Here is a 25,266-nt window from a genome sequence, read left to right as displayed (position 1 = left end):
CTTTCTCATTATGAGAATCTCATTATAGATTTTTCATAATCTCATTATGAGAGCCCCACCACATAACCTCATATAGACCCAGTTACCTCCCAAAAGCCCCACCTCCAAAAACTAACAGACTAGGGGTCTGTTAGGGTCATGAAGTCAACATGAATTTTACAGGAGAAGACATTAAATCCATAGTACCTTCTATACACAAGAAAATGCCAGGATTCAACACCATTTAAAAAAAAAAGGAAGAAAGAAAATTCTTCATTTTATTTACAATAGCAACCTTGGTCACAGAAGTTAGAAGTTCATATGCACTAGTAAATTTTTACTGGAGTCACACCTTAGCACAAGCCACTTTTTTTTTCTTTTAAGATTTATGTATTTATTTGAAAGGCAGAGTGACAGAGAGAGAGAGGGAGAGGCAGAGAGAAACTTTCCATCAGTTGATTCACTCCACAAATGGCCACGATTGGGCCACACCAAAGCCAGGAGCCAGGAACTCCATCCTGGTCTCCTACATGGGTGGCAAGGGCCTTGGCTATCTTCTACTGCCTTCTCAGGAGCATTAGCAGGAAACTAGATCAGAAGTAGAGCAGCCAGGACTCAAACTGGCACTGTGATATGGGATGCCCTTGTCACAAGTGACAGCTTAACCCATGGCACCAGCACTGTGGCAAAGTTAGTTAAGTTGTCACCTGGGATACCAGCATCCTATATGAGCACCAGTTTGAGTGAGTCTCTGCTGCTCTGTTGTAGATCCAGCTTCCTGCTACTGCCCCCTGGGAAAGCAGAGGAACACCGCCACACACATAGAGGACCTGGGTGGAGTTTCAGACTCCTGGATTTGGCCTGGCCCCCCCTGGCTATTGCAGCCATTTAGGGAGTGAACCAGTGGCTGAAAGATCTCTCTCTCTCTCTCTTTCTAACTCTGTCTTTCAAATGCATAAATAAATAAATAAATCTTTTTTTTTTTTTAAATCAGTTGATTAGGCCGGCGCTGTGGCTCAATAGGCTAATCCTCCGCCTGGCCTGCGGCGCCTGCACCCCGGGGTTCTAGTCCTGGTTGGGGCACCAGATTCTGTCCCGGTTGCCCCTCTTCCAGGCCAGCTCTCTGCTATGGCCCGGGAGTGCAGTGGAGAATGGCCCAAGTCCTTGGGCCCTGCACCCACATGGAAGACCAGGAGAAGCACCTGGCTCCTGGCTTCGGATCAGCGCAGTGCGCCAGCCGCAGCAGCCATTGGAGGGTGAACCAATGGCAAAGGAAGACCTTTCTCTCTGTCTCTCTGTCTCTCTCTCTCTCTCTCTCTCTCACTGTCCACTCTGCCTGTCAAAAAAAAAAAAATCAGTTGATTCCTTTTTTTTTTTTTTTGACAATTTATTTATTTGAAAGAATTAGTGAGAGAGAGAGAGAGAGAGAGAGAGAGAGATGTTCTATCCACTGGTTCACTCCCTAGATAGCCACAAGAGCCACTGCTGGGGCCAGGCTGAAACCGGGAGCCAGGAGTCCCTTCCAGGTCTCCCACAACGATAGCAGGGGCCCACATACTTGGGCCATATTCCAGTGCTTTTTCCAGGAGCGTTAGCAGGGAGCTGGATTGGAAGTGGAATAGCCTGGACTTGAACTGGTGTCCATGTGGGATGCCAGCATCACAAGTGGCTGCTTTACCCACTATGCCACAATACCTGCTCCACAAATAAATCAAGAGAGAGAGAGAGAGAGAGAGGGAGAGAGAGGAAGCAAGCAAAGAAAGGAAGGAAGAGAGGGAGGGAGGGAGGGAGGGAAGGAAAGGAAGGAAGGAAGGAGGGAAGGAAGGAAGGAAGGTAGATGACTGAAGAAATTAAGTAATTTACTGGAGGTCATTTAATGGTTTGCATGTGGAGAGCTGGGATTTTAACCCAAATATATTTGATTTCAAAGAATCAGAGCATCCTCTTTCTATCCTGAAGAGAGCGGACCCTAGTGAGAATCGGCCGGGAGGAGGGAATAGAGAGAGTAGACGTGTGTGCCAAAGCCAAACTTGGTTTTCTCCGTAAATTTTTTTTCTTGTCTCTGGATGTCACAAGCACTTGCTGACAGCCCCCTCCTACCCACAATGGTTCAGCTGTGCAGAAGTGCTAATGAGTCCCTAAATGCTTTCTGGCTTAGTGGAGCTACTGTACTTGACTAAGTTAGGACTCGAGCAACTGCTGTCTGGGCCACACGCACTCCAGCAAAACTTCCTTATTTGGAAGAGTCTTTTCCATCGTGTTTGGGCAGAAAGAATACCATCTCACATTTAAGAAAAACAAAATGCCTTGACCTACATCAGAACAGGCACTTGAAAACATAAAACAAAGAAACACTGAAAAATCAAGTCTATTTCTGCTTTGCTTGGAAGTGGAAGGTGGTGGGGATGGGGAAATATTTCACCAGAAAGCTAAAACAACATTCCTGAGTCCCTTGCTCTTTAACCCCAGAAGATATTCTAATCAACAATCAGCTTTGTTTCTCAGTTGTATGAAATTTAGCGATTTTGAGTGGAATTAAGAAAATAAACATTTTGGCCGGCGCTGCGGCTCAATAGGCTAATCCTCCACCTAGTGGCGCCGGCACACCGGGTTCTAGTCCCGGTCGGGGCGCCAGATTCTGTCCCGGTTGCCCCTCTTCCAGGCCAGCTCTCTGCTGTGGCCCGGGAGTGTAGTGGAGGATGGCCCAAGTGCTTGGGCCCTGCACTCCATGGGAGACCAGGAGAAGCACCTGGCTCCTGCCTTTGGATCAGCGCGGTGCGCCGGCCACAGCGCACTGGCCGCGGCGGCCATTAGAGGGTGAACCAACGGCAAAGGAAGACCTTTCTCTCTGTCTCTCTCTCTCTCTCTCTCTCACTGTCCACTCTGCCTGTCAAAAAAAAAAAAAAAAAAAAAAAAGAAAAGAAAAGAAACATTTTTAAATTGTGTGTGTCAAAGCTAGCTTGAGTGGCAGCATATATTTTTTCAGATGTGTTCTAGCATTGTTTCTAACACCTTGAGTAGAGGCCACACTTGTATTTAAAAAGAAGAACTAAGTAGATTTTTGCAGGGTAGGCCAGTGGGGTCAACCTGAGTGTCCACTCCTGTCACTCCTGAAACTACCTAAGAGTGACTTGGTAAAAAGATGCAGAGACCTTAAGTCAAGGTTCAGCTCTGCCACCAACTTGCTGTGTGAACTTGGGTAAATCACTTACCCTCTCTGGGCTTCACTTAACCTTCACTTTGCCTTCTGTATAGAGAAGTTGACTAAATGACCTCCAGGAGCCTTGGCATTCTATTTTATGATTTCCATGAATGTAGAAAGGGCTTATCCAGGCTGAAGTGGAAGTCATGGATTTCCAGTGCCCTCTGGACCCATTCCTCGTTTCCTAATTTTCCTCTTGGTCCCCTTACCCCCTTAGCATTTCTGGAACTAGGGCTTGGTGTTGCTTCCTGGCTTCCAGAAGCGACCTCCTAAATGCCCACAGGTATGCAAAGCATAAAAAGACCATGCTTTCCATCATACTTCTCAGGTCCTGTCTGTGCCATGATCTGCTTCCCCCAGAGTCTGCTCTCCACCACCTGGCCCTGGGTGATGATGGATTAAGTCAGATAAAATAACCTTCACTAATGTTTGCTAACATCTCATCTCCCCATCACAAAAATACTGTACCTTAAGGATAATCAAAATATACATGGTTCACCCTTAAAGGTCCTAACATTTATGTGGAGAGTGTTGATTGAATGGGCTTCCCGTGAGCCTCAAACGGCATGAAGTTTGGCTGCCTTTGCTGATCAGGGAACCTTAGGGAAGTCATGTTATCTTGGCAGGAATACTGTAAACTCAAGATGGAGATTTTGTTTCCCTCTGCATTAATCTGCAGCTAATGCCAGTGAACATTATCCTTGTTTAATTACATTCACTAACCCACTGACACAACTTCCCCTGGGAAGAAGCGTATCCGACTCTGACTCATGCTTTACAGCAGGTTGGATTTGAGGAAATGGATAATATACGCCCCGCTGGCTTTGGAATTTTAAACAGAAACCCACATGCTGCTGCGTCTCCGGCTTACTCCCAAATATGGGAGAATGTGTGCCCCAGCCTTGGTTGGAGGAGGCATGCTCAGTGTGACAAAAGGCAAAACCCACATAGTGTGTGCTGAGCCAGGCAGGGAGAGCCAGAGCCAGCAGCCACTTAAAGGAGAAAGAACAACCACAGGAAAGGGGGGGGGGGGAGGCAGACACTCATCAGGACCCTTTTCTAGAGTTGTCTTGATGGCTCATTCAAGCATGATGCTGAATGTCTTAGTGAAAGTAAAACACACTCCCAGAGCAGGGACCAAAGAGGGGTCAACTTCAGCAGTGAGCGTCGATGCAGGGTGTCGTCAGAACAGGATATGAAACCATACGAACCTTGTGCTGAGCTGCTTGGGTCACCCTGGCCACAGCTTATAGTAAGAAACTCTCTGGTAGTCAGTAGGCCCCGGGATTCTCTGAGAAATAGATCTGTCCCCAGAGTAAAGCAGTTGTGGTAATTGCTCTGAGGGGGTGGGGCAGTTCCCAGAGCAAGAAGAGACAGCTCCTCAGCTGGAAGCCAAAAAGGCTAACACTCCACTTCAGACCTCAACACCATGCTAAGCACCTCCCTACTTCTGCTCAAAACCCACAACCCCCCCACCCCACCCCAATGCTCCACTCCACGTGCCCTCTACAAGCTCTGTTCCCGCCAGGGCTGTCCTTTGGTTTCATTAAAAAAAAAACTTTATTGTTTTTATTTCTTAAGCAATATATGTACACTGGAAAACAAACAATATAGAAATGTTGCAGCAACAGCTCCAATTTGGAGAGTTCTTTACATAAGATACTGTACTAAAGCACTTAATGTGCATCCTTTTATTCAAACTTTCCAATATTCCTATGAAGTGGGTAGTTTATCCCCATTTATAGGTAATGTAAGAGAGACGGGCACCAGTTTAGAAAATTAAAGTTCTTATAGGTGATATAAGCTTGCTCAAATTCACATATCTGCTACATGGCTAACCTGCAATTTAAACCCAAATGGTGGCCGGCGCTGCGGCTCAATAGGCTAATCCTCCGCCTTGTGGCGCCGGCACACCGGGTTCTAGTCCCGGTCGGGGCGCCGGATTCTGTCCCGGTTGCCCCTCTTCCAGGACAGCTCTCTGCTGTGGCCAGGGAGTGCAGTGGAGGATGGCCCAAGTGCTTGGGCCCTGCACCCCATGGGAGACCAGGAGGAAGCACCTGGCTCCTGGCTTTGGATCAGCACGGTGCACCGGCCACAGCACGCCAGCTGTGGCGGCCATTGGAGAGTGAACCAACGGCAAAAGGAAGACCTTCTCTCTGTCTCTCTCTCTCTCACTGTCCACCCTGCCTGTTTAAAAACAAACAAACAAACAAATGGTCACTCTATAAAGGCTGTGGAGAAATATCAACTTCATTCCACTAGCAAAGATTATTTTTCTTCCAGATCTCTCTGGGTTGTTTTTTGTTTTTTGGATTTTTTTCTTTTGTTTTAATTTACTTGAAAGGCAGAGATACACAGAGATAGAGAGAAGGTGACAAATACAGGAAGATCTCCCATCCTGTGTTTCAGTTCCCAAATCCTGGAACACCTGGTGTGGGGCCAAGCAGAAGTCAGGAGCCCAGAACTCAATTTGGATTTCCTACTTGAGCCATTATCTGCTGCCTCCCAGCGTGCGCATTATCAGGCAGAAGCAGAGAATGGACTCAAGTCCAGGCACTCCAACATGGGATGTGGGTGTCCTGAGTAGCGTTCTAACCACGGCACCGAAGACCCATCCCCCAGTCTTTTCTTTATACACATACATGTGATGTTTATTTTATCCTGATTTTAAAAAATCTACAATTGGCTGGGCTTTGGGAAAGAGGGAACATGCCATGCAATGTAGTTTATCCAGATTGCTCTTCCCTTTAAAAGGCTCTAGAGCTGGGACTGGCACTGTGGCATAGCAGGTAAAGCTGCTGCCTGAAGTGCCAGCATCCCACATGGGTGCCGGTTTGTGTCCTGGCTGCTCCACTTCTGATCCAGCTCCCTGCTAATATGCCTGGGAGAGCCATGGAGGATGGCCCAAGAGCTTGGACCCCTACACCCACGTGGCAGACCTGGAAGAAGCTCCAGGCTCCTAACTTTGGATCAGCCCAGCTCCGGCCATTGCGGCCATTTGGGGAATGAACCAGAGGATGGAAGACTTCTCTCCGTGTCTCTGCCTCTCTAATTCTGGCTTTCAAATAAACAAACAAATCTTAAAAAAAAAAAAAAAAAAAAAAAAAAAAAGCTCTAGAGGCAGTGGAATACATAGGGTCACCCAAGGGGACATGGAGTTGGAGTTGGAGACTGAGACCAAAGGCCCAGAGTGGCCTCCCCAGAAGCCACAAAAGCCTTATAGTAGAACTACAGACCTGGAGCTGGTCACTGACTATGCAGAAGAGAAGGAGATCCAGGGTTCCAATTTATTTTTTTAAATATTTATTTATTTGAAAGGCAGAGTTACAGAGAGAGAGAGAGAGATCTTCTAACTGCTGCAACAGCCAAGGATGGGCCAGGCTCCAACAGCCAGGAACTTCTTCCAGGTCTCCCACATGAGTAGCAGGGGCTCAAACACTCGGGCCATCTTCTGCTGTTTTCCCAGGTGCATTAGCAGGGAGCTAGATCAGAAGTGGAGCAGCTGGGACATGAGCCAGCGCCCATATGGGATGCCAGCATCGCAGGTAGCAGCTTTACCCACTACACCACAACTCTGGCCCCGAGGGCTCCAATTTGGAGATGACCAGGTCCATCACTGGAGACAGACTATCTGGGAGCAGAAATCTGAACAGGCAGGAGAAGGAACTCGCAGAAGTCACAATCAAGAAGGAAGATTTGGAGCTGATATTGACAGAGAAGGAGACATCTCAGGCAGCAGCAAAAGCGAGTTTGCAGAAACACACGGGCAATATGCTAGAGGCTTTTATTGCCCAAACCAACTGATAAATGCTTTCCCATTCATACTTACCGGATTAATTTAATGCAATTTTTAAAAAATGATCTTAAAAAAAAAAAAGCTCCACTTCAAGAAACCCACACTTGGCTCAGTCCTGCTCTACTGGGTCTGCAAGAGGCTCAACTATCTTGCTGGCTGTGTCATGCCAAGCACACTGTAGGTACTCAATAAATGCTCTCCAGTGGTGGTGTCAGAAATTCTGTGACTCATAGCCTCTTTTCTCTTGTAGATATTTAAGAGCTGTGGGTTCCTTTTCTTCTCTGGATGGCGCTGGTGCTGATGTTGGAGCTAAATAAGAACCCTCCGCCCCAGTGAACCTAGAAAATGCAGGTATGTCATCATCCTGGACAGCAAAATTCATGCTACCATTGCTGACCCAGGACTGCCACTGTAAGTCTTTGCCGCATTTGTAATCCTGTCTGAGGAGAGAGGCTCTGGGGACAGAGATGACCACAGGCAAGGTTGTGTGTGTGCAACCTGAGTATATGGGAAATGGAGTTACTACAGTGGAACCTGAATTGAATGGCACTCCCAGAGCTCATAGGAGCTTGTCATCTGGGCCAGCCTGGCTTCACAGGACTGGAGAATCACCTATACCAAACGAAGGGACTGACTTCAAGGAACAGTGATATTTTCCTGCTTGTTCATGAAACTTTACCTGAGCAAGCTGAGTACATGGCTGTCACATCAAGGCAGTGCGTGTTTCCAATCTACCTCCTACTAAGAAGCACTTGCCCTGCTATACATAATTCCTCTTAAAAAAAAAAAGATACCACAAAATTGTAAATGTTATGCATATTTCCCACGATTTTTTTTTTTGACAGGCAGAGTGGACAGTGAGAGAGAGAGACAGAGAGAAAGGTCTTCCTTTGCCGTTGGTTCACCCTCTAATGGCCGCCGCAGCTGGCACGGTGCTGCTGGCGCACCGCACTGATCCGAAGCCAGGAGCCAGGTGCTTCTCCTGGTCTCCCACGTGGGTGCAGGGCCCAAGCACTTGGGCCATCCTCCACTGCACTCCCGGGCCAAGGCAGAGAGCTGGCCTGGAAGAGGGGCAACCGGGACAGAATCCGGCACCCCGACTGGGACTAGAACCCAGTGTGCCGGCGCCGCAGGCAGAGGATTAGCCTATTGAGCTGCGGCACCGGCCCCATTCCACAACTTTTAAAGAAGATACCAAACCAGGTTAAACATTGTATTCTCTCTCCTTTTGTCTCTGCCTATATATTCCTTGGTTTATTTTTTTGCCCAAGCCCTATAAGGCACATTATTGTATTTGATGTCCTCAACTTGTATGTAATGAATCATTATTAATTCCCTAAAACAGGTGTGTTGCAGGACTATTTTCCCCAGCTGTCTTATTCCAGGCTCTCATCCCCTCATAAGATAAGAATTCAAAGCAGAGATGTAAGTTAAGGGCAATTATGGGAGTAGGATTTACTTAAAGTGAGCATTCATCAGAGATGAGTACGGGCAACCCTATGAGGAGAGATACTTCTCATGAGAGGGCCAGCTAGAATGAGCCTCTCAGTTTAGGGATTTCGCCTTATTGGGTGATAGGGAAGGTGCCCTGACTGAATATGAGGTAGAGCTTGGTAAGGCGGAGTTTAGACAGGGTTCAGTGTGCATGATGTCCTCTGGGAAAGTTATAGCATCTCCATGTACAGATCGCTGTACACGTGCTCATAGTGGCTCACTCTTCATGCTGGAGAAGACTCTGGTGCGTCATGGCTAAGAGGGTGTACTGGATTGGCATGGAACTGGTGGAGTGAGGGTGCAAGGCTAGAAATAGAAACTGCAGGAAATCTACCAGCTCGTTGTTACCTAATTGTCTCTATGAAATCACATTATTAGTTTTTTTTTCTCTTTTCTAATTCTTTTGTTAAAGTATAGCACATTTATAGGAAAGTACACAGATAATAAGTATACATAAATATCTATAAATGTTCAAAAGGCAAACACCACCATGTAAGCAATGCCTAAATGAAAGAACAGATCATCGCTACTAATATGCTAAAAGTCCCCTCTTGAACCCTTCTAGTCACAAATCTCCCAGGTGCGATTGATTCCTATCTATGGAAAAACAGCAAGGTTAATTTTTCCTTTTTCATAATTTTTCTGTTTCATAAATTGACTCATAAGTATACACTCTTTGGTGTCTGGCTTTTCCTGCTTAACATTATATTTGTAGGGGACAGCACTGTGGTGCAGCAGGTTAATGCCCTGGCCTGAAGCGTCAGCATCCCATATGGGTGTCAGTTTGAGACCCAGCTGCTCCACTTCCATCCAGCTCTCTTCTTTGGCCTGGGAAAGCAGTGGAGGATGGCCCAAGTCCTTGGGCACCTGCACCCGCGTGGGAGACCAGGAGGAAGCTCCTGGCTCCTGGCTTCGGATCGGCACAGCTCTGGCCATTGTGGCCAATTGGGGAGTGAACCATCGGATCAAAGATCTCTCTCTCTCTCTCTGCCTCTCCTCTCTCTGTGTAACTCTTTCAAATAAATAAATAAATCTTTAAAAAACATTATGTTTGTGATATTCATTTATGTTATTGTGTACAGTTATAGATTATTTATTCCCATGATTTTATAATACTCCATTGTGTGAATTCACTAATTAATTTACCCATTTTATCATTGATGGACATTTGAATTGTTTCTAGTTTTTAATCTGTCATAAATAGTGCTATTTGCACATGTCTTTATGTATATGAACATAAGCATTTCTAGAAATGTGTTTATCATATATATATATATATTTCAGCTTTGGTGGATGTCATCAAACAGTTTTCCAAAGTGGTTGTATCAATTTACACTCTCCCCAGCAATATGTAAAAGTTCCAGTTACCACATACCCTCACCAACACTTAGTGTTATCTGTCTTTTTTGCTTAATGGATATGTAGAGATAGCCTACTGTACTTTTCATGTTTTTTCCTACTGATTGGTGAATTGAGTACCATTTCATATATTTACTAACCATTTCAGTAAATTAGTGACTTTTTTTTTGACAGGCAGAGTGGACAGTGAGAGAGAGAGAGACAGAGAGAAAGGTCTTCCTTTGCCGTTGGTTCACCCTCCAATGGCCGCCACTGCCAGCGCGCTGTGGCCGGCGCACCGCGCTGATCCAATGGCAGGAGCCAGGTACTTCTCCTGGTCTCCCATGGGGTGCAGGGCCCAAGCACTTGGGCCATCCTCCACTGCACTCCCTGGCCACAGCAGAGAGCTGGCCTGGAAAAGGGGCAACTGGGACAGAATCCGGTGCCCCGACCGGGAAATTAGTGACTTTTAAAAAAAAATTTTTTTATTTTATTTATTACCTTGAAAGTCAGAGTTACAGAGAGGCAGAGGCAGAGAGAGAGAGAGAGAGAGAGAGAGAGAGAGAGAGAGAGAAAGTCTTTCACCTGCTGGTTCACTTCCCAAATGTTTGCAATGGCCAGAGCTGAACCAATCCAAAGCCAAGAGCCAGGAACTTTTTCTGCATCTCCTACACAGGTGCAGGGGCCCAAAGACTTGGGCCATCTTCCACTGCTTTCCCAGGCCATAGCAGAGAGCTGGATCATAAATGGAGCAGCTGGGACTCGAACCAGTGTGCCTATGGGATGCCGGCACTGCAGGTGGCTGCTTTACCCACTATGCCACAGTGCTGGCCCCAAACTAGGGACTTTTGAAAGGATTTTTCCCTCTGGTTATTTAAAGTAATGCATGGTAATTAAAGAGGGTTTCCCAAACAGAAAAGGGTCACGGTGGTTTTGCACTTTGTTAAAGTAACTAAACTGGAACTGTTTTTCAGAATTCTTTTGCCTGTATGGTTCTGGGTTAACATTGGCCACAAGAAAATCTGCACACAGTTTGAAGGGCAGAAGTGAAGCAGCTTCATCTATGCTCACAGGGTTGGTGTAGGTCAAACACTGTTGTAAATCACTCAGTGTTTCATATTGCCTGGCCCACCTTGTCACCATGGGACAGTAGTTGGGCCCACAGATCCTTCAGCTGCCACCAGATCTCCTCCTTTAGCTTTTGCAACTCCTGAGCCAAGTATGTGTTTAGCTTCATGACAAAGATCCAGCAATTTCTTCAGGTCACTTGCATAATTAAAGTAGGAGCTTTTTGGCTGGCACCGTGGCTCAATAGGCTAATCCCCCGCCTGCGGTGCCAGCACCCTGGGTTCTAGTCCTGGTTGGAGCGCCGGTTCTGTCCCTGTTGCTCCTCTTCCAGTCTAGCTCTCTGCTGCGGCCCGGGAAGGCAGTGGAGGATGGCCCAAGTGCTTGGGCCCTGCACCCACATGGGAGACCAGGAGGAAGTACCCAGGTCGGCACAGCTCCGGCCATTGCGGTCATTTGGGGGGTGAACCAATGGAGGAAGACCTTTCTCTCTGTCTCTGTCTCTCTCACTAACTCTGCCTGTCAAAAAAAAGAAGTAGGAGCTTCCAGAGGCAGTGAGAGACTGATGCAAGCTCCATTTCGTCCTTATCCATCCCCTCTTGTCCTTTGGAGTTGGTTCTTACTCTCTCATACTTCACCACTGTCTGTTCTCCCTGACTTCAGGTCCTACCCCAGAAGCAGAAGCAACAGTTGTACACAAGTTGTTTAACCATTCCCAAAATTGCATAACACAAGCCCCTTTAATGAACCTCTTACTCTTTGTCAATACTAGTAGTTCTGCTTCTCTGATGAAACCCTCACTGATAACAGGCATTAAGAAAGAAACCACGTTTTTTCATAATCCTACCCCAAGAGAGGACCATAGTCCACCTCTGAGCATGCACTCTTTCTGCCTGCAATATTTTAATTGAAGAAAGAGAGCTCAGGACAGGGTAAGTGACAGCTCAGGGTTTGATCGGCGTACCACAAAGCTGGGCCTTGGAAGGCTGATTTCAGGCCTGCAAGGCTGTTGTTTCTCCTGTGCCTCAGAATCCACAAGCGACCCTTTAGTCCTCTGACCCCCTCGGGGCCTTCTTATTCTGAGCACCATCTCTGTGGCACGCAAGAGCCCATTGACACATCTTGTCATGGGCTTGGAAGCCACTTGCTTTTACAGCTTCCCTAGTTTGTTCTGACGAAATTGCAAGGGTTTCACCTTCCTGTTCCTCTTCAGAAAAAGACAAAAACAACCATCTTGTACACCAGACTGACGCTGTGTCATCTACATTCCAAGCACTATCAGAGAAGAGGTGGCCACCAGGGGGCCAGAGAGAGTCCAAAGGCCTTCCCCTTCCTGGCCAAGCTCAACTCCCCAGATGTCAGTTAGAGATATGGTCCTTGGATTCAAGCTTTACGATCTCAACACATAAAATTCTTAACTTTGCAGAATGAGTGACCGATTCCCCAGTTGAGTGATAAGTGATATGATATCATCAGTGCTTTAGTAGAAAACAGCGGCAGGGATAGGGGGAGGAAGGGAAGAAAAAGGCAGATTTTCCTACTTTACAGTGCGGCTGAGAGCCTCCTAGACTCTGAGTTGTACAAGAGCCAAAATGTACAGGACTTTTCTGCTCAAACCTGAGTCTGGGGCCTGGACTCTCCTCTTCAACTGGAGGTTGGATGCACTAGAAAGATAGATTTGCCTCCCTGAGAACAGACCCAAAGAGGGGCAATTGAGGATGGAAACTAGAGATGAAAAGAAACTGGTGACCCATCCCTCCCAGTGCATCAGTTCTGCCTGACTGGTTTCTTAAAGAGGAACAAAAACTAGATGTTGTATTTAGTTGTGTGTTTTTTTTTTTTTTTTTTTTTTTTTTTTCCCTTCTAAGGACTGCAGATACTGGTGGCCTCTTTCCTGGTTTACTCCTGTCATGGCCCCCTGAGTGGAAGGGACGGTTGCCCCTCAAGCTGGCTGCTAAGCTGAGCCTCAGGCTGGCAGGGAAGCCAAAGCCCAAAGCACAGGAGCACCCAGGGGTAACATTATCCTGCCAGAGCCAAACAAGGAACTGAGTGTTTAGAATAACTTCAAGAAAGTCGTGGGTGTTTCCTCTGTCAGGGAAACAAGAAACCACAGTGAGATAATGGATAGCTATATTCAGGTCACAGATTATCAGCTGCTACTGCTGCTTCCTGTTCGGAACTCTATGAAACTCCCTTCTAGTCACTGAAGCCTCCTAGAGTCTGTGAGTGTGTCAGCACTTGCTGATGCAGGCCTGGCAGTTCTGCTTGGGCATCTGACATAACCTGGAGGCGGCAACTATTATTTATTCAGGGTGAGGCTTCAGGGGTCAGTTCCTGGTAGAGGAGGCGATGGGTAAGGCATCAAGAGTAAGAATGACTTGTGTAGAATTGTTAGCATTTTTCAAGCTCTTCAGCCAAGAGATTTTTGTGCACTATCTTATTAGATCCTGAGAACCACGCCATGAGACAGGTACTATTTATCCTCCTTTTCTAGATAAGAAAAGAGGCACAGAAATGTTAAGCAAATTGTCCAAGGAACATAGCAGTGTAACCAGGAACCAGAACCAGGACTTGTTTGACTTTCTTCCTTTCTCTCTGTTTATTTTACTGTTTTGCATGTTTATTGTACTGTCATTTCTCTCTGTTTATGCATTCTTGATATGTATACATTTAGGTGGCAGTGACCCAGATCAAGATTAAAACATTGCCCTCACTCCCCAAAGTTCCTTCATGTCCCTTTCCTGCAAATACCCATATCCCCAACCCTCAAGGTAAGCAATACTCTGACTTCTGTCCTCATGGATTAATCTTAGCCATTCTTGCACTCTCTGTGAATGGAATTACAGTCTTGTGCCTGGCTTCTTTCATTCCATTTAGTGTCTGGAGTCCACATTGTTGTTTGTCCATAGTTTGTTCCTTTTCACTATTGAATAGTATTCCATTTATTATTCCAATATTTATTCATACTCTTGTTGGTGAATATTTCAATTTTTTTCCAGTTTTAGGCTATTTTTATCTTTTAAAAATCTTATTTATTTATTTATTTGAAAGGCAGAGTCACAGAGAGAGACAGAGAGAAAGATGGAGAGAGATCCAAATGGCTACAAAGGCCGAGGCTGGCCAGACCAAAGCCAGGAGCCTGGAACTCCATCCAGATCACACATGTGTGTGGTGGGGGTCCAAGGATGTGGGCCATCCTCTCCTGCTTTCCTAGGTACGCTAGCCAGGAGCTGGATTGGAGATGGATTAGCCAGGACTGGAACTGGTGTGTGTATGGGAAGCTGGTGTTACAGACAGCAGCTTAACCCACTGCACCATAATATCAGTCCCTTATTTTAGGCTGGTTTTAATAGCACTGTCATGAATAGTGTTATTCTTAGCCTAAATATGTTTAGCTTTGTTAAATACAGATACTCCTCAACGTGTGATGGGGTTACATCCCAATACCCATTGTTAAGTTGAAAATATCCTAAATCAAAAATATATATAATATACCTATCAAAATCATGGCTTAGCCTAGCCTGCCTTAAACATGCTTGGAACATTTACATTCTCATACAGCTGGGTAAAATCACTGAACATAAAGTCTGTTTTATAATGAAGTATTGAATATCTCATGTAATTTTTAAAATTTTATACTAAAACTTAAAAGCAGAGTGGTTATATGAGTATACTTGTACATTAGGATAGAAGTAAAAAAATCTTAAGGCAGGGATTGTCTGTACTGCCAAATAGTTTTACAAAGTGATTGGGCCATTTTGTATTTCCAACATCTCTATACAAGAGTTCTGGCTGCTTCATGCCATTGTCAGCACGTGGAATTATCAGTATTTTCATTTTAGTGATTAGCTAAGTGTGAGAACCAGGTCTTTCTGATTCCAAAGTGTTTGCAGCATCATAAAATACTGGACCTGAGCACCTGCTACATGCATGGTTATCTTGGGTAGGAACAAGAGGTCTTGCATTTAGGATTAAGTGGTTCTCCAAAACGGCTGGGTACCAGGATTCTTGCTTCATCCATCACTTCTAAAAGTTGCCTGCCATCTTCAAGATTGGGTATATCCATGCCATTTTCTAGGAAAAGATCTTTCTCTCTCTCTCTCTCCTACTCCCTCTCCCTCTCCCTCTCTCTTTTTAAAGATATATTTATTTGTTTGAAAGGCAGAGTTACAGAGAGGCAGAGGCAGAGAGAGAGGCTGTCCACCCGCTGCCTCACTTCCCAAATGATCGCAACGGCCAGAGTTGGGCTGATCCGAAGCCAGGAGCCAGGAGTTTCTTCCAGGTCTCCCACACAGTGGGAGCAGTGGCCCGCTAAGCCACAGCACCAGCCCAGGAAAATATTTCTTGAAGGAAGTTCTCTTGTGGCTTCTAGTACAAAGGTATTCCAAAGATGTGGCCAGTGTGGTCACAGCCTGCTGTGGGGTCAATCTTATTCTTTTTCTTTTCTTTTAAGCTCCTCTCTCTCTCTCTCTCTTTTTAAGATTCATTTAACTATTTGAAAGGCAGAGTTACAGAGAAAGAGAGACAGGCAGAGACAGAAATCTTCCACCTGCTGGTTCAGTCCCCAAATGCCCATGATGACCAGAGCTGGGCCTATTTGAAGCCAAGAATCAGGAACTTCCTTTTTTTTTTTTTTTTTTTTTTTTTTGGACAGGCAGCGTGGACAGAGAGAAAGATCTTCCTTGAGACAGAGAGAAAGATCTTCCTTCCGATGGTTCACTCCCCAGATGGCCGCTACGGCCAGTGCTGCAGCTGGCGCTGTGCAGATCCGAAGCCAGGAGCCAGGTGCTTCCTCCTGGTCTCCCATGGGGTGCAGGGCCCAAGCACTTGGGCCATCCTCCACTGCCCTCCCGGGCCACAGCAGAGAGCTGGACTGGAAGAGGAGCAACCGGGACTAGAACCTGGCACCCATATGGGATGCCGGCGCCACAGGCAGAGGATTAACCTAGTGAGCCATGGCGCTGGCCCCTTGACTCAGTTTTCTTGACTAATTTTTTTTAAAGATTTATTTTAGGGGGCACGTGTTTCTCCCAAAACTGGAGTCATATTGCTCTGAATCTCCTTTTTCTTTTTCATATTATGAACATTATTTGGAAATGTTTTGGGTTTGTTTATTTGTTTGTTTGTTTGTTTGTTTGTTTTGAAAGTCAGAGTTAAGAGAGAGAGAGATCTTCCATCTGCTGGTTCACTCCCCAAATGGCTGCAACAGCCAGGATCGGGCCAGGACAAAACTAAGAGCCAGGATCTTCATCCATATCTCCCACATGGGTGACAGGGCCCCGAATATTGGGCCATCTTTTGCTGCTTTTCCTGGGCCTTTAGCAAGGTACTGGATTGGAAGTGGATCAGCCAGGACTAGAACCAGTGCCCATAGGGATGTTAGTGTTGCAGGTGGCAGCTTTACCCACTACACCACAGTGCTAACCCTGGAAATGGCTTTTAAAATTATTATTCAAGGGGCCAGCTCCATGGCACAGCAGGTTAACGCCCTGGCCTAAAGCGCCAGCATCCCATATGGGCGTCGGTTCAAGTCACGGCTGCTCCACATCCGATCCAGCTCTCTGCTATGGCCTGGGAAAGCACTAGAAGATGGCCCAAGTTCTTGGGTCCCTACATCGCATGGAAGACCTGAAAGAAGCTCCTGGCTCCTGGCTTTGGATCAGCGCAGCTCCGGCCATTGCGGCCAATTGGGGAGCGAACCAGTAGATAGAAGACCTCTTTCTCTCTTTCTCTTGCTCTGCCTCTCCTCTCTCTGTGTAACTCTGACTTTCGAATGAATAAATAAATCTTTTTTAAAAATTATTCAAATATACTTAAAAGAACAAGTATTGGTGCTGGCACTGTGGTGCAGGGGGTAAAGCCACCTGCAGTGCCAGCATCCCATATAGGCGCTGGTTTGAGACCCAGCTGCTCCACTTCCATCCAGCTCTCTGCTGTGGCCTAGAAAGCAGTAGAGGATGGCCCAAGTCCTTGGGCCCCTGCACCTGAGTGGGAGACCCGGAAGAAGCTCCTGGCTCCTGGCTTCAGATCGATGCAGCTCCAGCCATTGCGACCAATTGAGGAGTGAACCAGTGGATGGAAGACCTCTCTCTCTCTCTCTCTCTTTCTCTCCCCCTGTCTCTCCTTCTTTCTGTGTGTAACTCTGACTTTCAAATAAATAAATAAATCTTAAAAAAGAAAGAACAAGTATCAGACTTGATAAATAGGTCAGAGAATGAAACTTAGAGATTGAATTTCCTTCTCCATTCACTCCTCTGAGAGTCCTAAAAAGTCCCTTATTTATTCATTCATTCGCTCATTTATTTTCATTATAAAAGTAACATACGTGCACTGTAACAAATTCAGACAATGCAGAAATGAGTAAATAAAAAGGTAGACATCTCCCATATAGATATGTGATATGTGTGTATATGATTTTAAGATGAAAAATAATACTGTACTATATGTGTTTTGTAACTTGCTTTTTTTCAGTTAATAGCTCATGGACATCTTTCTATATCAATAAATATAGACCCACCTCATTATTGTTAATGGTTGCGTAGTATTCCATTGAAGATGTTACATAATTTAGATGTTTTCTAACCCTGTGGTAATACAATATATTTGTTCAATAAATACTTGAGTGCCAATAAGAAAAACTTGATGACTATGGGGCTTGCAATGACAAATTTATCCCAAGAAGATGGGAGCTCAGATGAGACACAGACTGGAAGGCCTGTGTTTGACAGCACCCACAGCATTGAGTTCAAAATTGGAAGGCATGAACCTAATGGGCCAGCTGCCCAGACTTCTCCCTCCCCCCTGGACCTGTATTTCATTGGCTAAAACAAGGCAGGATCCAGTGCCCTCACAGGGAGCATCCAAGAACGTGAGCTGAACAGAGCAAGTACAGCTTGCTTTACATGAACAAATTGATCCTGCAGAAACAGGAAATTTCTCTCATACTTTAAGTCCCAAAATAGAAATATGCTAAGATGCACAGGGATTTAGGGAGTTTAGCTAACATCGTGAAGCAAATGTTATGTGCTTTTTGAATTTGACTATCTCAACATGAGCTGTTAGACACTTCTCAAAAAGGCTTTTGTTGAAAAATCAGTGAATATTCATACAGTAATAAAAAGTGGAGGGAAGAAAATGCCTCTAAATGTTGAGGATCTCAAAGATGCAGAGTAGAAGTCTCTTCAAGTACTGTTGAGGAGACAGTAAATGGGCAGCCCAGTGGCTGGAGCATGGCCTGGCCCAGCCTTCTTCTTCAGCCTGGCTTCCCAGATTCTCTCCCCTTGCACTGCCACAATGTTCCTCCAACTCAACACACTCTGTTCCACCTCAGGGCCTCCACATTGCCCTTCCCTTTATCTGGAAGGCTCTCTGTCATTCCCCAGCAACTGCCCCCCAACCCCATTTTCTTGACTATTCCTATTCATCCAATTTTTTAAAAATTTATTTATTTGAAAGGCAGAGTGGCATAAAGAGAGAGAGAGAGACAGAGAGTGCTCTTCCATCCACTGGTTCACTCCCCAGCTGCTTTCCTGGTAGCATTAGCAGGGAGCTGGATCAGAGTGGAGTAGCCAGGACTGGAAATGGTGCTCATATAGGATGCTGGCGTCACATGTGGCAGTTTAACCCACTGTGCCATGATGCCTGCCCCACCTATTCATCCTTTTCTCAGCTTAATGGAAGCTATCACTGAACCTATCATATAACTTAATTTATTTTATCTACATTCTCTGACAACCCTGTACTTTTTTATTTATTTATTTTTTATTTTTTGACAGGCAGAGTGGACAATGAGAGAGAGAGACAAAGAGGAAGGTCTTCCTTTTTCCGTTGGTTCACCCCCCAATGGCTGCTGCGGCTGGAGCACCGCGCTGATCCGAAGCCAGGAGCCAGGTGCTTCTCCTGGTCTCCCATGGGGTGCAGGGCCCAAGCACTTAGGCCATCCTATACTGCACTCCCGGGCCATAGCAGAGAGCTGGACAGGAAGAGGGGCAACTGGGACAGAATCCAGCGCCCCGACCGGGACTAGAACCCGGTGTGCCGGCGCCGCAGGCGGAGGATTAGCCTAGTGAGCCACGGCGCCGGCCAACCCTGTACTTTTGCTTCAAAGCAGTTACTACATGTACAATAATATATTGATTTGTACGATTATTTGTTTAGTGATAATGTCTTTCACTAGGAACTTTGTCTTAAATTCTTATTTGAATTCTTAAAACCTCATTTAAAAAGAATGATGTGGGGCTGGCGCTGTGGCGAAATAGGTTAATCCTCTGCCTGCGGTGCCAGCATCCCATATGGGCTCCAGTTCTAGTCCTGGCTGCCCTTCTTCCAATCCAGCTCTCTGCTATGGACTGGGAAAGCAGTAGAAGACAGCACAAGTCCTTGGGCCTCTGCACCCAAATGGGAGACGGGGAAGAAGCATCTGGCTCCTGGTTTCAGATCGGCACAGCTCCGGCTGTTGCAGCCATCTGGGGAGTGAACCAACAGAAGGAAGACCTTTCTCTCTCTCTCTCTCTGTAATTCTACTTCTCAAATAAATAAATAATCTTAGAAAAAAAAAAAAAAGAATGATGTAAGGTCAGTCATTTAGCCTACTGGTTAAGATGCTTATTTCCCATTTTGGGTTACCTGGGCTGGTTTCCTGGCTCTGGCTCCTGACTCCAGGTTCCTGCTAATGCAAACTCTGGGAGGCATTAGTGATGGTTCAATCACTTAGGTTCTTATACCCACCTGGGAGACCCAGACTGCATTCCCAGATCCTAGCTTCTGCTCCAGCCCAGCTCTATCCTTGGCCATTGAGGGCATTTGGGAAATGAATAAGGAATAGAGGCCGGCGCCATGGCTCACTAGGCTAATCCTCTGCCTTGCGGCACCGGCACACCGGGTTCTAGTCCTGGTCGGGGCGCCGGATTCTGTCCCGGTTGCCCCTCTTCCAGGCCAGCTCTCTGCTGTGGCCCGGGAGTGCAGTGGAGGATGGCCCAAGTCCTTGGGCCTTGCACCCCATGGGAGACCAGGAGAAGCACCCGGCTCCTGCCTTCGGATCAGCGCGGTGCGTCGGCCACAGCACGCCGGCCGCGGCGGCCATTGGAGGGTGAACCAACGGCAAAGGAAGACCTTTCTCTCTGTCTCTCTCTCTCACTGTCCACTCTGCCTGTCAAAAAAAAAAAAAAGAATAAGGAATGGGATCTCTCTCTCTCTCTCTCTCTCCCTCCCTCTCTCTTTCTCTCTCTCTCTCACACACACACACGAATCTTTTTTTTTTTTAAGATTTTATTTACTTGAGAGGTAGAGTTACAGACAGTGAGAGGAAGAGACAGAGAGTAAGTTTTTCCATTCCATCCATTGGTTCACTCCCCAAATGGCCGCAACGGCCGGAGCTGGGCTGATCCAAAGCCAGGAGCCAGGTGCTTCTTCCTGGTCTCCCATGCGGGTGCAGGGGCCCAAGCACTTGGGCCATCTTCTTCTGCTTCCCCAGGCCGTAGCAGAGAGCTAGATTGGAAGAGGAGCAGCTGGCGCCCATATGGGATGCCAGTGCCGCAGGCGGAGGATTAACCTACTCCACCACAGCGCTGTTCCCTCACAAATGAATATTTTTAAAAGGATGACATAAATATACATTTAGTATATGAAAATACGAAGGGAAGGATGAACAGACAAAGCATAGAGGATTTTTAGGGGAGTTAAATGACTCCATATAATACTATAAAGGTGGATACATGTCATTACACATTCACCAAAACCCATGGAATATATTAATACAGCACCAAGTGAATTGGAATATAAACTATGTACACTACGGGTGAAAATTATGTATCAATATAGGTTCACCAATTGTGGTAAAAGTACTTCTTTGATTTGGGACATTGATAGTAGTGGAGGCTATGCCTATGTAGAGACAGGGTATGTTAATCTGTGAATTCAGTTTTTCCATAAATCTAAAACTGCTCTAAAAAATAAAGTCTAGGGGCATCTGTTTGGCCTAGCAGTTAAGACATCCACATTCCATATTGGATTGTCAGGGTTTGAGACCCAGGTATTCTTCTATTTCTAGCACCCTGGGAAACAGCAGATAATGGCTCAAGTATTTGGGCCCCTGCCACTGGCTTGGGAAACTTGGATTGAATTTTAGGGTCCTGGCTTAGGCCTGGCCCAGCCATGGTTGTTGTGGACATTTGGGGAATCAAACAATAGATAGAAATCTCTCTGTTGTCTCTCTCTGTCTTGTTCTGTCTCTCTTCTTTCGAATAAATAAAACTAAAGAAATAAAACTGCTCAAAAAATAATTGAAAAAGTTTATTTCTAAAATTATAAAATAAAAATAGAGTATATAAAATAATTATTTTGGATTTTAGTAAACACAAAAATTTTTTATTAAAAAATGTTTAAGTCTATTTTAAAAGTCCATGAGCCATATATGGGGGACTTTTGCTTTTTTGTTCATACATTACTGTGCTTTCTGAATTGGCTACAATGCATATGTGTTACTTTCGTAATTAAAAAGTACTAAAGATCTTAAAGAAAGGAAAAAAGATAGTCCTTGCGTGGTCTACACTACACAGCTGACTGCATGCACAGTAACAGACACATGAAACATGCTCATAGCTCTCTGACAAACAGTAATGCACACAAGCTTTCCCCTGAGTATCTGCAGGTCGACACGTTTCATTGCCTTAAGGATCTTGTACAAGGAGAGAAAAGGTGCTTATCTCCAGGAGATTCGCTCAGACCTTCTCCTGGGAGAAGATGAGCTTGAGACCCAGCAGGAGTTAGAATCTGAACAAGAGACTCAGGGAGGCTGTCTTCAGAGCGTGACACTGTTATTTCAGGCAAGCTCAGATGAGGTTTTTCTCATAATTGTAAACTTTACATATTTTTATTGTAAAATATTCAAACAATGCAGAAAAATATGAAGAAGAGAATCAGTCACTTATAGCTCCACATCCTAGTAATAATATGACCTAAAGATAATAGCATTTTGGGGTGAATTCTTCCAAACTTTAAAATAAACACATATATACACATATCTTATGTGCAATGTTTCTGGTTGATATATTTGTTTGTTTGCATTCTTTTTATATGCCTAAGGGCAGGAGCTTTTGCATTTTTTATTTTTCTTTTGGAATAATTTTGGATTGACAGGAGAGTTATACAGATAGTACAGCATTCCTGCATTCCCTTCATTCAGTTTGCCTTAATATTAACACTTTAGAGGCCAGCATGGTGGTGCAGCAATTTAAGACGTCTCTTTTGACACTGGAATCCCATGTCAGAGTACATGTTTAAGTCCCCACAGATTCACTTCTGATACAGCTTCGTACTAATGTGCCTAGGAAGGCAGCAGAACATGCCCCAAATACTTGGGTCCTTGCTATCTACATGGAAGAGCAGGATGGAGTTCCTGGCTCATAGCTTTGGCTTGGCCCAGACCTGGCCATTATGGCCATTTTGGGGAGTAAACCAGTAAATGGATGTTCTTGCACTTCCTTTCTGTGTCTTTTCTTCTCATTCTGTCACTCTGCCTTTCAAATCAATAAATCCTTAAAAAGTTTATTAACACATTGCTTACTGTGGTACATTGGTACATTTATCAAAATTAAGCAGTTAATATTGGAAGAGTACCATTAACTAAATTACAGACATTATTCAGATTCTAACAGTTTTTTTTTTTTTTACTTACATGTTCTTTTTCTGTTCCAGATACCATCTTTGATTTAGAAAAGTTTTTACAAATTTCAATTGTTTCTTAAATTGTTTTTTCTTTCCTCACCGCATATAACAATAATGCAGGGTCGGAATACCTTCCTGCCTTTTGTCTGTCTCCTGGCTTTAATACCAAATGTTTTCTTTCTTTAGATGCTTCTCCTTATACTGTCTTTGGGAACCTTTAGATGTGAAGTCTCCTTGGATAAATAAGCCCTATTCACTGTCCCCTCTCTTAATAGGGTCATTCCAGCCAGGAAGTCCATTCACTTAAAGATAGCTTTCTCAAGACTGGACTAAGCCCACTATGTTCTGGCTTTCCTTCAGTGTGTCTGCCTATACTTGTCACAGTATTCCAGCATCAAGGTTTCCCTGGCATGTCCCCTGGATGCTTAGACTTTTATCTGCTTTTTTTACCCACACAATCCCAGTGCCGCCTTGAAATGCCTATAAGATATTAGAAGGATTTAAAAAATTATCTTCATGGTTCTTCCTTTGAAATACGTATCCAACTTTTTAAAAAACGCTTTTTTGTTTGAAAGGCAGAATGACACATACAGAGAGATAGCTTCAGTCCTCTGGTTCACTCCTCAAATATCTGCTACAACCAGAACTATGCCAGGCTGAAGGCAGGAGCCAGTAACCGCATCCAGGACTCCCATGTGGGTGGGAGGGACCCAAGTACTTAAGCTGTCATTCACTGACTCCCAGGTGCACAAGCTGAAAGCTGATTCAGAGCACAGAGTAGTTGGGATGGAGTCAGCACTGTCCTATGGGAAGCGGGTGTCCCAACCAGCAGTTTAACCTGCTGCACCACAACACCCACCCCTGTACAAATTTTACATAGCCAGCAGCTATTCCAGTCATTGAGAGGAAACTCCTATTCTGCTTATTATTGACCACTTATGTGAGACTTTTGGAGGATATTTCCCCCACTCTGGTCAGAGAGTTGGGCAAACCTTTTCAAGTCATGCTACAGTTATTCTGAATTGGCAGAGTGGTTTCTTTTCTTATTTTGTTTCCTATTTGTTCCTCACTCGTTCATCCTTCTCTCTCTTTTTTTTTTTAATTATTATTTTTTGACAGGCAGAGTGGACAGTGAGAGAGAGAGACAGAGAGAAAGGTCTTCCTTTGCCGTTGGTTCACCCTCCAATGGCCGCCGCGGCCGGCGCGCTGCGGCCGGCGCACCACGCTGATCCGATGGCAGGAGCCAGGTGCTTCTCCTGGTCTCCCATGGGGTGCAGGGCCCAAGTTCCTGGGCCATCCTCCACTGCACTCCCTGGCCACAGCAGAGAGCTGGCCTGGAACAGGGGAGGGGCAACCGGGACAGAATCCGGCGTCCCGACCGGGACTAGAACCCGGTGTGCCGGCGCCGCAAGGCGGAGGATTAGCCTAGTGAGCTGCGGCGCCGGCCTCATCCTTCTCTTTACCCTGTAAGAGGCACTCACTATAATGTGTTTAATGTAGATCCTTGGGTATATAGGCATTCCTAAAAGATACATAGCATTCTTTAGTGGGTACATGTGACTTTGATCTACCCAAATGGTATTATACCATTGGTCTTACAGCATTTCTACTCTTTTTAAAATAATTTTTTTTTTTTTTTGGAAGGCAGGGTGACAAAGAGGGAGAGATAAGAGAGAGACCTTCCATTCACTGCTTCACTCCCCAAATGCCCACAGTATCCTGGGCTAGGCCAGGGCAAAGTCCGAAGCTGGGGCTCTGTACTGGTCTCCCACATAACTCTAATCATTGGGCCATAATGTGCTGCATCCCAGATGCATTAGCAGGAAACTGGATAAACACAGAGTAGCCAGGACTCAAACCAGGTATCCAACATGAGATGTAGGTGTCCCAAGCTTCAGCTTAACTCACGGTGCCACAACACCCACCCCATGTTTTTTGTTTAAAAAATTATTTATTTAAAGCAGAGTGACAGAAAGGGAGAGAGATACAGATTTCATCTTTTGGATGACACATAGTTTTAAGATTGTTATGTTCTTGTTTATTGTGGCTGACAGCTACATGGCACTGCAAAGTGTGCATTCACACATTTTACTCCTCCATTTTTCTAGTGATCAACATTTAAGTTACTTCCACACAGTCCTCCAACAAATGTGTTTGTTTATGTTCCCTTAGGGACATGATACTGATGTCTCATTGGGTATATGCATACATAAATTCGTAAAATAGAGTCAGATGGTTTCCAGAATGCCTCAAAAGTTTGTATTCCCACCAACAATGGTTCCCTTTTCCCCACATCCTTGCTAACACTTGGTAGGAGTTATCTGACTTGTCTAATTTTGCCAAAAAATTATCTGACTTGTCTAATTGGCACAAAGTGATATCGCTTTTTAATTTGCATTGCTTAGAGTGCTTCTAAGGTTGAGCAATCCCTTCACACACTTGCCAGCCGTTCTGATTCCCCTTCTGTGTTTCTTATTTTATTCATTGCTCACTTTTCCATTGGATTTCTGGTCTTTTTCTTGTTGATCTGCAGGAATTTCTTGTACATTCCAGATATTAATCCTGCGTAGGTTTAGCCATTACAAATATCTTCTACTTCAAGAGAGGTCCATATAGAGCTCACTCTCAGGAAATCAATATAATTCCCTTGCTGAGAATCAGCTTTCCATCTTCAGATAAATCTCTTTTTTAAAATATTTATTTATGTATTTGAAAGTCAGAGTTACAC

General features: G+C 45.2%; 1 protein-coding gene across 1 annotated transcript; it reads left to right on the top strand.

The window, feature by feature from the left end:
* The first annotated feature begins 6,313 nt into the window (after window positions 1-6,313).
* LOC100357001 (huntingtin-interacting protein K-like) lies at window positions 6,314-6,985 on the top strand. The gene is made up of 2 exons (XM_070057147.2): window positions 6,314-6,457; window positions 6,765-6,985. Exons 1-2 carry the CDS (start codon window positions 6,334-6,336, stop codon window positions 6,983-6,985), a joined length of 345 nt encoding a protein of 114 aa, XP_069913248.2. The 5' UTR covers window positions 6,314-6,333.
* Window positions 6,986-25,266: the final 18,281 nt, after the last annotated feature.

The sequence above is a fragment of the Oryctolagus cuniculus genome, chromosome 15 (assembly GCF_051225735.1).
Source record: "Oryctolagus cuniculus isolate XC-2025 breed Fujian yellow rabbit chromosome 15, ASM5122573v1, whole genome shotgun sequence".
NCBI lineage: Eukaryota > Metazoa > Chordata > Mammalia > Lagomorpha > Leporidae > Oryctolagus > Oryctolagus cuniculus.
The sequence above is the reverse complement of the archived record's forward strand: the minus strand, read 5'-3'. Positions and strand labels throughout refer to the sequence as shown.